Genomic DNA, 13570 nt, shown 5'->3' with positions numbered 1-13570 from the left:
ACGAAGTCTACGTAAAGTTTTGTGCATTCAAAGTGTATGAATATTTTGGTCGGATAAGATAATCTAGGCATCTTGGACTAAAACTTGGGATGTGGGGATTGTGAACTTCAGACTTGGTAAGACCGTGTTTATGACTGATATATGCCACCCACACCTATGTCACTAGAGCTGAGCCGCCGCCAAAAGAAGAATCCAAGCACGGCCTAGGCCTGCATGCTTGCTTAGATTCTTCACCAGCGAAAAAATTAAAAGCAAGGCCTAGAGGCAGATTCCCTAGAGAAATGCCAAGAGTTTGGTACAGAAATCAGTCCTTATTTGATAATGGTTATATATAGGCCTAGCTAAATAAAACTCTTTACTATAACGTGGAACCATACGCCTATTTAACGATGACAGTAAAGTCAAACAATATTGTACTTTTGATGTTCTAATTTCCCAGTACGTCGTTCTCCTTCCACCACTCATTGCGGGTGATATGCAATGCCATGCCAGTCTTCAAAAAATGACGTCAGGCACATTCTGGCATTTCATTGGGTGATGGTGACGTAATGTCATTTACCGTACCTTTAGCAAAATGAAGTAGAAATACGGTACCGTATCTCTAGCCATGGCATAACATGAATGCAGTTTAGAATTCCCAAAAAAATTACATATTGTAATTAAAACAATTCATTTTGTCACAAACCTTTTTCAGTTATGTTACCATCTCCAAATAATTGTTGGTAGCGTGTTATTCTCACTCGGTCTCGTCCACATGGAAGCAAGTCTTGTTTAAAATCTCCCAGTATCTGCATATGTTCAGTATTCTTACTACAAGGGCAGGGGATGCACAACTTAACATGTATTCCTCTCCTTTCATTAACATTGTGTAACTCAAACACAGTCTCAAGAAACTTCAACACCTGAAGAATAAGTACAATTGTTCTATAACTCATTTGGACAATTCTATAAATTTGTTATTAAATATTCAATCTTTAAATGAAAAAATAAAAAAATACCTTTTTGCATGATTGAGGCTCTGGTTCAGCTGGAGGACTAGCCTCACTAAGAATCACTGCTCTTACAATTGTTGTCTGCAAAAAAAAAACATAATTAAATGTTTTGGTCTAGTTACATATTTGATAATGATTTATTAGAAAACTAGAAAGAAAATGATGAAAATATTTATGAGAAATGTTTATATAATTTGGAACAAGTAAAGGTGAATAAATTTTTTGACAGGTAATCAAAAATAGTAATATGAATGAGATGAAAATCCAGCGCAACTGCGGCTTTAAATGATGTTACAGACAAAGAAAATGATAGGAAGTCTGGGATTTTTTCCACAGCTAGTTTTAGAGAGCTGTGCATGCAGCTGGCAGAATTCAACAAGAGAGACCACAAACACTAGTGGTCAGATCATTAAAACATGGAAAGAAACTTTTTTAAAGTTTCAACAAAATAATAAAGGCATTTGTCTTATAGGAGGGACACAATTTAATGAGGTACCTCATTGAATTCATTCGATTGTCTTTATTTAGATCCAATGCTATTTCATTGTCATATGCAACACAGCCAAATACAGAATTAAAAGCTCAGCTAGGATGTAGTGAACAAGCAGAAAAAGACTAGATAGGGACCTTTGGGATCCCTTAAAACATTTTTTACTTAAAAATATATTGTTATAAAAATTATTCTATATTTATATTTAACATATTAAATAATACAAATATAAGCAAAAGTTGTGGGGGGGGGGGGAACATTGTAATGTAATATAAACACAAAAAATATAATATAAACACACCTGTTTTAAACAATAAAATTCTCTGTACATTATATCTTTACACCTACATAGACCTATACCAATTTCGAAAGTCAGCCTATGTAATCTATGTTGGTTTTGTTATAAAATATTTAATCAGTCATGGACCATTCTATGTTCTCTGACAACGCAGAAAAGTTTATAAATGCCATAAGCTCTAAACATAAGGGGCTGCGCCCCCTTCGGACCACCATCAAGGTCTTCACCTCCTGGACCCTGACCGGGGTCCTTACGCGTCCCCAACCTTGATGCTCATTTATTAGAGCCCCCAAACAGTCACCGCCAGGCCCCACAATATCTGACACCAATGCACCCCCTTTCCCCACCCCCACCTTTTAGATTCATCATGAATGGGCAGCCTGGCATACCCGATGAAACAGGAGCACCCTGAACAGAGATCGTGGACGGTACAGCCTTTAAGCTGTTTACAACGTGTTACTGAGAGGAACACCCCAGCCCCATCTGACAGTGCTGTGTCTCATTATACAACACCAACAGGGCCCCCACATGATTATTGGGGAAAGTTGCCAGAAAACCTCTGCACTCTAGGTAAAGCTATAGCTGTTTGAATCAAGAATTTACTAACATAAAAACATATTTCTTTGGTTTGTATAGGCTAATATTATAATTATATCTACAAACTGAAGAAATAATACCTTAAACATCCGTCGTTGTTTGACAGTGACAACAGAAAAAATCACATAATGGTTGTCATCAAGGTAGAGCTCTGCATACTCATGTGCCAACTCAGGTTCACCTCCTGCTTCTGCTTGGAACTTCTCAATAAACCTGGTGACTGTCTGTGGAAAGAGTTCTTCTGGGAGGTAGCCACAGAAATCATGGAAAATGCTAATAGCACGAGTTCCAAAGTCTTCTGTGAGTCTTTGTTGACCTGCTATTGGTTTCAGGCGCAATGGAGTGTAGAAAACACGTTGAGTAGTTCCACAATCCTATGAAATAAAATAAAAACAAAAACAGAGTTTACACTTGCTTGAAATGTAGTGAAATTGTTGTCAAGAACACACTTTCACAACCTTGTATTTATGTTTGTAATAAGAATTCCCTACTGTAAATGATTTATTCATAATTATTAACCAGTAACAATTGAATTCTATGCATAACATAATGAGGTTTTGTGTTTTTATTTTCATAGAATAACATAACATTGGTCAAATTGTCTATTTTTTTATGGATGTTTATCTTGTCTTGGTAGTTTGTAATTGTAGACCATGCTGATTTAAATAATTTTTCTGTTTTATATATGAATGGGCAATTTAAAAAATATATATAATTTGCCTTAGGTGACTGCCTTTCACAAAGAAGTCCAAATCTTTCCATGAATTTCACTAAGAAGTCAAAGTTCTTGTCCAAATCTTCAACAATATCCTTCCAAAGAAACTTCAGTAGACGTTCCTCCAATATTCCTTTGTCCAACTTTCTCCAACTCTGCTTCATTACTGCTGACTGTAAAACAAATAATATGTAATATTTATAGGTCTATAGTTAATTTATGGAAAACTCTGAATGTTTAGCAATTGTATAGAAAATTAGAATCCAATTTAGAATTGTGTAAACAAATAAGTACTCAAATTTCCTTAACAAAGAAACAGGTAAATTTCTTGAACTGAAATCCCTGTATTTGAACCAAAGTTCTATAGTTGTTGAAGTTAATATACTGCGTTAGCACATCTTGAGGTCTCCCTCCAATTAGAAAAAAAATATAATGAAAATAAATTTAGGCTTTTATTCAGTACTACATAGACAAGTGACCATTTATGACAGGCTTAAATTAAATGGAGACCTATATTAGAACAATGTGTGTAAAATTGCTTCAATCAGGTATAGACCTAAACAAATACTACGCTATCTCCCCGCCGCCCCAGGCAGGAGGTGCTATTATACACGCCTCCAGCAGCATACAGCAGCCTAGCTAACAAAATGTCAGAAAACTTTTTCTGACGCATGCACAATTTTATTCTAAATGTCCACACACACACACACACATACACACGCAAAATGTGATTGCAAGAGTCCCTATTGCATTGTATGCATAGGAACTAAAAATTATCCCTAATAACTGAAGACATTGCAAAAAATTATTAAATAATAATAATAATCAGTTTTTTTTATACTCAGACCCTCACACACTGCAATCTAGGATTTTGGTAGTGCCAACAAGAAATTCCATGTCGAGTGTTGTATGCGCACATAATAATATCTACAAGATGTAGATACGCATTTCATTGGATAAAAGTAACTTTTTGAGTTTAACCAAACTTAACTTGAACATATTAATTTGTACGCGCTCTTTAGTAGCGTGCTGGCATAAATTTATAAAACTGCTCTAAAAAAACCCCTGAAAACACACTTTTTTACAGCCTTTTCTACCATAACTTTGGAACTGCTCATCAGAACAATTTCCTCCTTTTTTTAAATAAAAGATCTATCTTTCATCTTTCTAATGAGACAAAATGAAACGAGATAGATTTATTTTTTATCCTGTCACTTTTCGATTAAAAGTAGGCAACTACATTGGATTTCCAGCGTAGAAAGCAGAAGTTTTACCTTTCGCGGATCATGTTACCAAATTTTAATCAGAATAACTCGCAAAGTATTTGACCAATCGGTTTCATTCTCTCTGTAAGTTGATCTTTATTCTTTCTACCAAACTTTTGTAAAAATGGTTGTGATTAGTCAATATTTAGCCCCGTCACTTTTGGAAACCAATAGAATCAAGCCTTCCAAACACCATTGACTGTATTGTATACAGGCGCTGTTTCAGCATAATTATTTTTCTCCAGCGACTGATGCAAAGACTGGAGTGTGTTTGGTGTTTGTTTGATAGTTACACCCTCTCTATTGCTCTTTTTACTTCATGAAATATATGAATGGAAAGTTTATGATTAGTAGATTCTCATTGTGTAAATATAGTTAGGTTTGCAGTTATAATTAGGTTTGCAGCTAGCTTTTATAGCCTTAACTAGGATAGGAGGCGCCCGAATCCGAGATGGCTTAGACTCAACAGGTGCTGACTGTAGTTCAATTAGATTGAACCCTAGCCAGCGATGAGGGCGTATCCCCATACTTCGGTTTGGGTGCTGGCATGGTATTCAAATTTCACTTCTTTTTATTTTGTGGTTTTGGTTTCCGTTCCATCTTTGCACTTGCCTGATAGCGCTTAGAGACTTTTTGTATTTTGCGCTCTATAAATTAATAACCATTAACCATTATAATTTTGCTTCCCTCAAAATTCACATGTTACAGTGAAATGGAATGCAAGCGTTCGCCGGTTCACTACGTAGCCTACATCACGCGCTGAACTCGCACAGAGGAAACAGAAAGACTGGGGTGTGCCTGGTGTTTGTTTGATAAGTTAGACCCTTTCTATTGCTCTTTTTACTTCATGAAATATATGAATGGAAAGCTTATGATTAGTAGATTCTCATGATGTAAATATAATTAGGTTTACAGTTATAATTTTGCTTCCCTCAAAATTCAAATGTTACATTGAAATAATTGCAAGTGTTCGCCGTTTCACTACGTAGCCTACATCACGCACTGAACTCGCACAGGAAACATTGAATGATACACGCTAGAAAGCAAGAATTAATCTGTTCTGTTAAGTGCTGTTTATGGCTCTTACAAATTCATATGGATGAAGAGAAAATCAAGCCAAAATGCCAGCAATTATTATTATTATTATTAAGGCAAACAGTGTTTGTAGCTGCTGTTGTTACTATTATATTATAATTGTTAATTACCAACCTGTAGCTCTGGAATGATGACAGTGAAGACAGCCTTACAATAGCCAACTAAACTCAATGGATTAACAACAACATCATTTTGTAGTTCCTTAATTGTACGGATGAATACAATTTCACCAAGATCATACAGATAGTCTAGCAAAGCAATTTGGGCATTTTCATCTGATACTCCACACTTTGTAGCAATAAATTTCACCTAGAAAAACAAAATTATATTTGTAGGTGGAAACAGCTAAAATATATTAAATGAATAGCCATGGCAGTGGGGGCTTCTGGTCAATGCTCAAAAGAGCCTCATAACAGATCTACAATTGGGCAAATGTTAATTTTGATTGGATAATTACCGGTTGTTACGTCACAGTAACATGAATTGTAGAGAGGGGATTGACCCAGGGTTCAGATTTGATACTGGGAAAAAATGAAGTTAAGAGGTAGAGTATGTGATGCCAATATCACCTATATCTGGGAATTCCCTGTTCATACATCTTGTACAGTAGTCCTCAATGAAGAGCAAGTTACCCGTTGCATAATTTTGCTAATGAAGTGGCAGTTGCCAGTGAACTTAGCAACTGTTACACATGTATGCATGTTCAGCTGAGTTTAAAATCAAATCGGAAAGGTAAACTTTTCTTGAACCCTAGCTCGAAGGCATCCTGATAGACGACGATCTAGGAGGAATGCTACAATATTATATGACAGAATAACCAATAGGCAAATTGTGTTAGTAGGAGCAACGTTTATCCCTGATTCTGTTTGTAAACGTATATAAATATAAAATCTACAACAGTATATTTATTAAATATAAAAGTATCTATGAGAGCCACTATACCTCTTTCAAAGGACAAATCACTTTCTCCTCACTTAATTTTTGGATTTCACTTTGGAAATGCACCCAACTGAGAGGAATCGTCCTAACCATTTTCTTCATCAGCTTTTCCAGTTCCTTTTTAAGCTTTGCAATATTTTCATCATTCAGTGAGCTGTTTTCCACACAAAAATATGTTGTATGTACATGTGATTCATAGGGAGTGCCTGCTAATGCACGTTTTAATTTGTCAAACTTCTCTTTCACCTAAAAAGTCAAACAAAAAAGATGTATTCTAGTAACAAGGTATAGTATACAAAAACAATTATTCATATATTTGATTAAATTGGTATTTAGAGAACAAAACAAAATTAGTCCTAACAAATTTGGAAGCAAATGTAATTTTGCACCGAGTGCATGCCACATTTTGCATCAGAGTGTAAATGACTGATTCGTGTTGGTGGCACTGATAGATTGCTTTGCGCGCAATAGGAGCGTGTTATAATAGCTTCATCGAAAAAGCATCTTTTTCTATCCACATATATTTTGGTGTCACCATGAAGTCCATAACTGTCCAATGCTCATGATTTCAATTAGTTATTATTTATCTCATTATCTTTAGGGAAACTAGTAATTACATTGATCTTGTCACAAGAAGTAATTTCAATCAAAAATTAATCTATTGTACTAACTGTTGTGTTAGTGCGGACTTGACTCTGCATGAACAATTTGCATATGGCCAACTAATTACTTAATATGGTATATGGAAGTACTAATTTTAGCTTGTTCATAGTTTAATTATTTTTAAAGATTTGGTTGCAACAAGATACGTAAACTACTGTTTTAAATGTTTCTTTACGAACGCACAGTCAATTGCTATGCGTGTGCTACCGATAGAAAGGCGTAGTTTTACAAATAAAGTATTATTATATAAAGTCAATTTAAAATTATAAAGAAGCATGAAGGTTAAAAGTCGTCCTAACTACAGCCTATAGTAATAGGAAAATTAGTCATCTTATATAATTAACATTTTCAGGGAGTTGTGGCACCATTTAAATAGTGATATAAAATACAAAGAAAGCTCTACTGGTAGGTAAAAGCTCATGGAAGAAAGCAAAACCCTTCTTGCTCATCCTATCACAGTTACTTTTACAACCCTAACCTAATGGAAAAGTTGAACACTACAATCCCAATTTGCCGCCAACAAATCATAACCATTGACCAATCATCAGTCAAATTCACTTCATGTTCTTACTCAATATGAATTGGATTTTTCCGTTATTTATATGAAAAGAGCATAAAGGAGTTTAAGAGAATACCAATGCAGGGTCTAGTTGTTCAAATGATGCACTGATCTGTGAATATAACTTGTGTTTCATTAGGAAGCTTTCGATCAAGAACGTACAAGAATGTGGAACGAATACACTCATCCGTGACTGTTGGCGCGTGCCTTCTACGATGGACTGTAAACAAATTTTTATGTTTTACAACACATACGCAAAAATTTCAAAACGCAAAGTCTGGTGCACCAACGTTTAATTTAGTACTGTCCCCATTCAGACCTTCAAGTGGATTTGGCCGATGACCGTTTAGGATTTTAGGAGAAAACGTAATGCACAACGTTCAGATATGCGCAGTTCAACATGACGTCTTTATGTTCTACATTCAAAACATCCTTATTACGCAACCCTCACCATTAACATTGCAGCCATAGTTTGAGTCTCACTCACGGCTAGTTGGTTTTTTTACTTCATAACTTTCTTTATTATCATGATTTTATTTTTGTTTTTTATGTATCTTTTACTTTTATATTTTTTCACTGACGTCAAGCTTGTCTTTTTTTTACTCCATAATTTTCTTTTGAAAGACTGAAAAGCAAGACACAGTGTCACTTTATTCTCAAAAATTAAATCTGATATAAAAGAAAAAGGGCTTAAATTCGAAAATATTGTTGATTTTTATAAACTTAGAGAAATAGCTAGAAACAAAATCCAATGGAAAGGAATGTTTAAAAAATTATTTGTTATGTAAAACGAGGCAGTCACTTATCAGACACAAAATTAATTTATTTTGCATCTGCCTAATAATATAATACTTTTTTTTAGCTTGATTTTATTTTTGTATTTTATGTATCTTTTACTTGTTTCTACAATCCCACTTCTCATTATGGCAATGATGAAAAGCCCTGTTATGCTTTACAAACACAGTTTTCCTTCTATCCAGTTTTCCTATCTTTTTGCATTTGGTTTTTCTGTCTGGCACTTTGATCACTTTAAAAGCAAAGACAATATATTACAACTGCAGCACTAGTTTAAGTCTTGATGAATTTATCTTTCATTTTTACTATATAATTTTAATGATTTTTTTTAATGAGGAAAAGCCCTATGATCTGTATTACAAACAGACGCAGTAAGTGTCAGTGTAGTATTTTTTTCTAGGCCAGTAGTAACAGCCAATAGTGGGTTTGATCATTTCAAGCATTTGAAATACAATTGGGCCTGAGCTTGTTGGGATTGTATGAAAACCAGACCTAATCATAAAGGAAAAAATTACCTTCTGAAATGGGATTTAGGATTATGTGCAAAAAAAAAAAAAAAAAAAAAAAAAAAAAAAAAAAAAAAAAACATTCTTCAAAAAGTACTTACTAAAATATAAATTAATATCTATAAAATTACCGTTAGTTTTCTCTCATTTTCGTCTTTTCCAAGAATTAGTGAACCACTGTGGGTGCCCACAATAAAAACAGATGGCAAATCTGTACTACTGTCAGCGTCTTGTTCCATTACACGTGTGTCAGAGTAAATGGTACTAATCCAGTACAGGATAACCTGAAGATTTGTCATATGGTATCTATGCCATTCCTACAATAAAGCATTGAAAGAAAGATACTGTACTGCAGAACTGATTTGTTTCAAAGTATCACATTAATCATTATTCCAATTTTGATTGATGTTGCATCAGGAAACACAATGGAATGTTTATGGCCAACCTGATGTGGCAGATCCACCTCAGCCCCACCATGGCACTATCAGTCTTAAATTTGAATATAATTTTCTGTTTTCTTATTTAAGAAAACAGACACACATTGAATCCACCACCACTGGTTTTATTATTCCTCTTTATTCTACAAGTTGGAAACATACTGAGTATGACATGTCAGATTGGAAAAAAAAATATCATTTCATTTTATTTCAATACACATCCAAACATCGGGTAGCCTGCCAGTAACACTATGAAATACAGTAAAACAATATATTTAATATGTTTCAATGACAGAAATTGTTAATTTAAATAATTTACAATTAACTTACAGTAATATGTGCCATTGAAAATCAATGAATTATAAGGTAGCATACTAGTTAAAATTACAACTATGTATTCATACTTAACAATCTTCTTACACAAACAGTGACATTTCCAGTATTATAATATTTTATTTATTAAAATACCAATATTGATATATCGCCACTCTCTAATCAATTTTACGAAATGCAAACCTACTAACATCAAGTAGGATATAATAAAATACTATATTAGTAATGCATATCATGAGTTTGGACTTTTATGTAAACATTACCGCTATCTGTAAAGTTTATAATATGCTAAATCTGGTGTGCAATAGATCACAGCCAAGTGAGATACCTCTGTTGATATGAAAAAGCTAACAAGCAAGTTAGAAAGCGTGTCTCTAATACCTTGGAAGAATCCAGAACAAATGCAAATGAATCAAGGTTGTCTTCTAGATTGAAGACTACAAGATAAACGGCAACAGAAACCATCAGAATCTGTGAAAATAATAATAAAAATAATTTTGAGAATTGTGGATGCGACATACATTTTATCAGATAGTGACACTTATGAGCATGTAAATATCAAATAAAAAAAAAAGCAAACAGGACCAAACAATGTCAACTCAATGTCGTGTCAACTCAATCCACCAAAATCTGAATTTCAACATCCAAGATTCACCCTTCCCTTAATAATAGGGAGCTTTTGATTGTACGACGACGGTAGAACATAGAACGTAAAGGTATATAGTGCAACAGGTATATAGTGCAACAGGTATATAGTGCAACAGGTATATAGTGCAACAGGTATATAGTGCAACAGGTATATAGTGCATATTCGTGAACGTTAAAGTCACCTTGTCGAGTAGATTCTGGAACACAATTTGGCAAAATATATGTATGCAGAGAACGTAGGATGCATGGTAGGACGGTCATGCATGAGTGATTCCGTTCTTGCATCGCATCGTCACACAAATCAAAAGCTCCCTATCAAAAACTGGAAGACCACCACACAATTAATGTACAGCTACTAAAATAACAATTCAATTTCATTTACTAACCAGGAGAAATTAAAACATTTACTGGTATATCATAGGTGGATTCAAGGGGGGGGGGGGAGGCAGGCAGATTCAAGATGGAGCCCAGCCGGCTCGCACCCCCCCACCCCTAAATTTTTCACAATAAAAAAAAAAATCAGAAAAAAAGAAAATTACATTCAAATTTAAGTCTAAGAATGCTATTTCTGGGCATCTAGATGTGCCATAATCAAAATTGTTCTTACCCCAGGTAATATCTACCCGCCATCTGTGAAAGTCCCCCCTATTTCAAATTCCTGGATTCGCCACTGTATAATATTTTATTTGCCAATTTATATTAAAAGAGTAAAATACACCCAAAAAAAATTAAATTATAAAACAACAATCAAGAGTTAAATATAAAAAAAAAAACCCACCACAGACAGCTACATTAAATGTTTGCCAGGACGGACAAAAGTGTGAGGGACATGTATAGCACCAATGGGTGTGTCTGTCCAACCAAATTTAACAATACAAAAACAAAATAAAGCAATACAAACAATAAAAAAGAGAAAGGTGAAAAAAAAAACAATAAAAAAATTATAAATATTCTTAAGCTATTTAACAAATCAAGTAAGCTCTTAAGGTTAATGTGAAAATACTGAATAAATTTAAAATAAAAAATGAATATTATTAGGCAGGGACATTCAGATTCTTGGATAAAAGATAATAGAGCTATGATAAGTTATTTTTGTCCACATAAATGATGAAACTCATGTAATTATATGCCAACCTCTCATCAATTAATAATCATGTCCACCACTAATTTTAACTTGATTTTAGTGAAATTTAGATTGCTTTAAAAAAAATAAATAACATAAATCAACAAAGAATAAATCTAATTGTTATCTAGGACCTTATATAATTTCATTGGAGTTACCGAAAATATAAAATTGAGCAAAAACTAATACCATAAGTAATGACATGTTTTACTCTAATTCTAGCTTTTAGAACATTTAAACGTTTTCTTTACATGATAATTACATGATACTTTACCCTTTGTATGCCTTTGTAGATGAGTTGGCCTCCAAAGTCCAGAATGTTAAAGGTCCCTTCTTGTGCTCTGTGCCATTTTCCTAATGTTTCCTTCTTTTTCACAGTTTTTTTCAGCTTGTCCTCTATTTTCTTCTGAACCTGCTCAGGTACATGGTCTTTTTGAACATACTCAGCTACATGCTCTTTTCCCAATGTAACTACATCTTTTACATCATTAGTGGGAAACTGAACCTCTGACTACATGTTATAAAATAAATATTTATTATTTATTTTCAGCAGTTAAAATCTGAACAATAAGAGTTTTGCTTTTTTAAATCTATTCAAGAAGGGAAAAGTTCTACATTACTTATTTTTAGTACAATAAAAATGAAAATGAGATTTATTTTATTTCAAGAAGGAAAGTTTTCTTTACAGATTTTCATAAATTACCTCTGCTCTAAGGAATCTCCCAGATCCTACAATTTCAATTGACTGTAGAATCAAACAAATTGTTTTGTGATTTGTGTGATCTGTGATATATACAAAAAAATGAATTTTAAATGAAAAAAAAAAAATAATATGGGTATTATTACCTTGTTAAACAATGATATTAATTGTTTGACTGATTTAGATTTCTTCTCATCCTTTACACTTGATTCTGAGTCCTCACGTCTTGTTTCCTTCTTACTTGATGTCTGCATATTTTCTGAGTCAGCTTCATTATTTGTGCTTTCTGCCGTTGGACTCTCCTTTCCTCCATCCAAAAGTTTTCTAGTTACAATGTGTGCAACACCTGAATCATAAATTTCAGCTGCTTTTTCTGGTGACAAAGCAAACAAATCATTGTACACAGGAATTGTACACAGAACCAGCTGGGATTTGAAGGCAAGTATTATAATTACCAAGCCACAACTCCTCTGTGTTCTTTTGTTATTTTGTTATTTTAATATAGTTATATATTTATTTGTTACTTTTTCTGTTGTGCTGTCTGTCTGTCTATTTGTTTATTATTAATTCTTCCAGTTTTACTTCATCAAATATGGAAATTGTAGGGGAAAAAGGAAAATTTAAATCAAATTCCTTATAAGAGTTGCTTACCACTTACAGTTAAAGGTCATAATTTTAAAATCCTTGATTGAAAAATCCTTTAATTTTGGACACATAAAGTATTAGAAACCCTGCAGCTACAATATACATAATTAAAAATTACCATCTCAAAAAAATATTTTATAAATAAAACAAACAAAATATAATTAGGAAACTTGACTTTAATTTAGGTACAACACAGAGAGGTCTGTGTTTCTTTGCACGTTGAGAGACAATTTCAGTTCTGTTACTTTTATTATACCTGTATGTATTCAGCGGTGGGGTGGTGGTGATCTTGGTTGAACCTTAACATCTCCCCCCATATTCAGGTATTTAAAAATAGTTCCAGTCAGTGTATGGTGATGAGAAGAAAGACTTTACGAGAGGGTAGCCACAACAATACGACAGCCAAGATATATTGATTAGGCGTCGGGTCATTTCGGCCCTGCATCGTTCTGGCCTTTTCCATCAATACTTTTTTTTCTGTAAATGACTATACAGGTGTAATTTAACTCTTTCACTACGTAATTTCCTATTCCATATTTCCCATATCTGGACGGAATAAAATGCAGGAAATTTGAGGAAAATAGGAGATATATAGAAAAAGCGTTATAAGTTTTTAATTGGCTTTCAAAAATATACAAAAGTATATATATTCTTTATCCTTGAGACCTTCTCTGTCTAATTATAAGAAAGTTGTCACTGTCACTGTCGTTGGTGCCAGTGTTATGCACACTTTCACTATCATCACTATCATGACTAGGCCTAGCTAGGCC

General features: G+C 33.7%; 1 protein-coding gene across 1 annotated transcript in view; it reads right to left on the bottom strand.

Moving 5' to 3' along the window:
* LOC117103759 overlaps window positions 1–13570 on the bottom strand; it is a gene marked incomplete at its 5' end in the record, with an annotated part of 37586 nt that overhangs the window by 8761 nt on the left and 15255 nt on the right. The window contains 10 exons of the mRNA XM_033244375.1: window positions 686–902; window positions 999–1073; window positions 2458–2751; window positions 3098–3265; window positions 5567–5761; window positions 6395–6637; window positions 9046–9231; window positions 10066–10155; window positions 11730–11966; window positions 12215–12528. Coding sequence (XP_033100266.1) covers window positions 686–902; window positions 999–1073; window positions 2458–2751; window positions 3098–3265; window positions 5567–5761; window positions 6395–6637; window positions 9046–9231; window positions 10066–10155; window positions 11730–11966; window positions 12215–12528 — 2019 coding nt within the window. The remainder of the gene's footprint in view (window positions 1–685; window positions 903–998; window positions 1074–2457; window positions 2752–3097; window positions 3266–5566; window positions 5762–6394; window positions 6638–9045; window positions 9232–10065; window positions 10156–11729; window positions 11967–12214; window positions 12529–13570) is intronic.

This window comes from Anneissia japonica, unplaced genomic scaffold (assembly GCF_011630105.1).
Source record: "Anneissia japonica isolate Jap-2015-1 unplaced genomic scaffold, ASM1163010v1 scaffold287865_len55236_cov109, whole genome shotgun sequence".
NCBI classification, from domain to species: Eukaryota; Metazoa; Echinodermata; class Crinoidea; order Comatulida; family Comatulidae; genus Anneissia; species Anneissia japonica.
The sequence above is the reverse complement of the archived record's forward strand: the minus strand, read 5'-3'. Positions and strand labels throughout refer to the sequence as shown.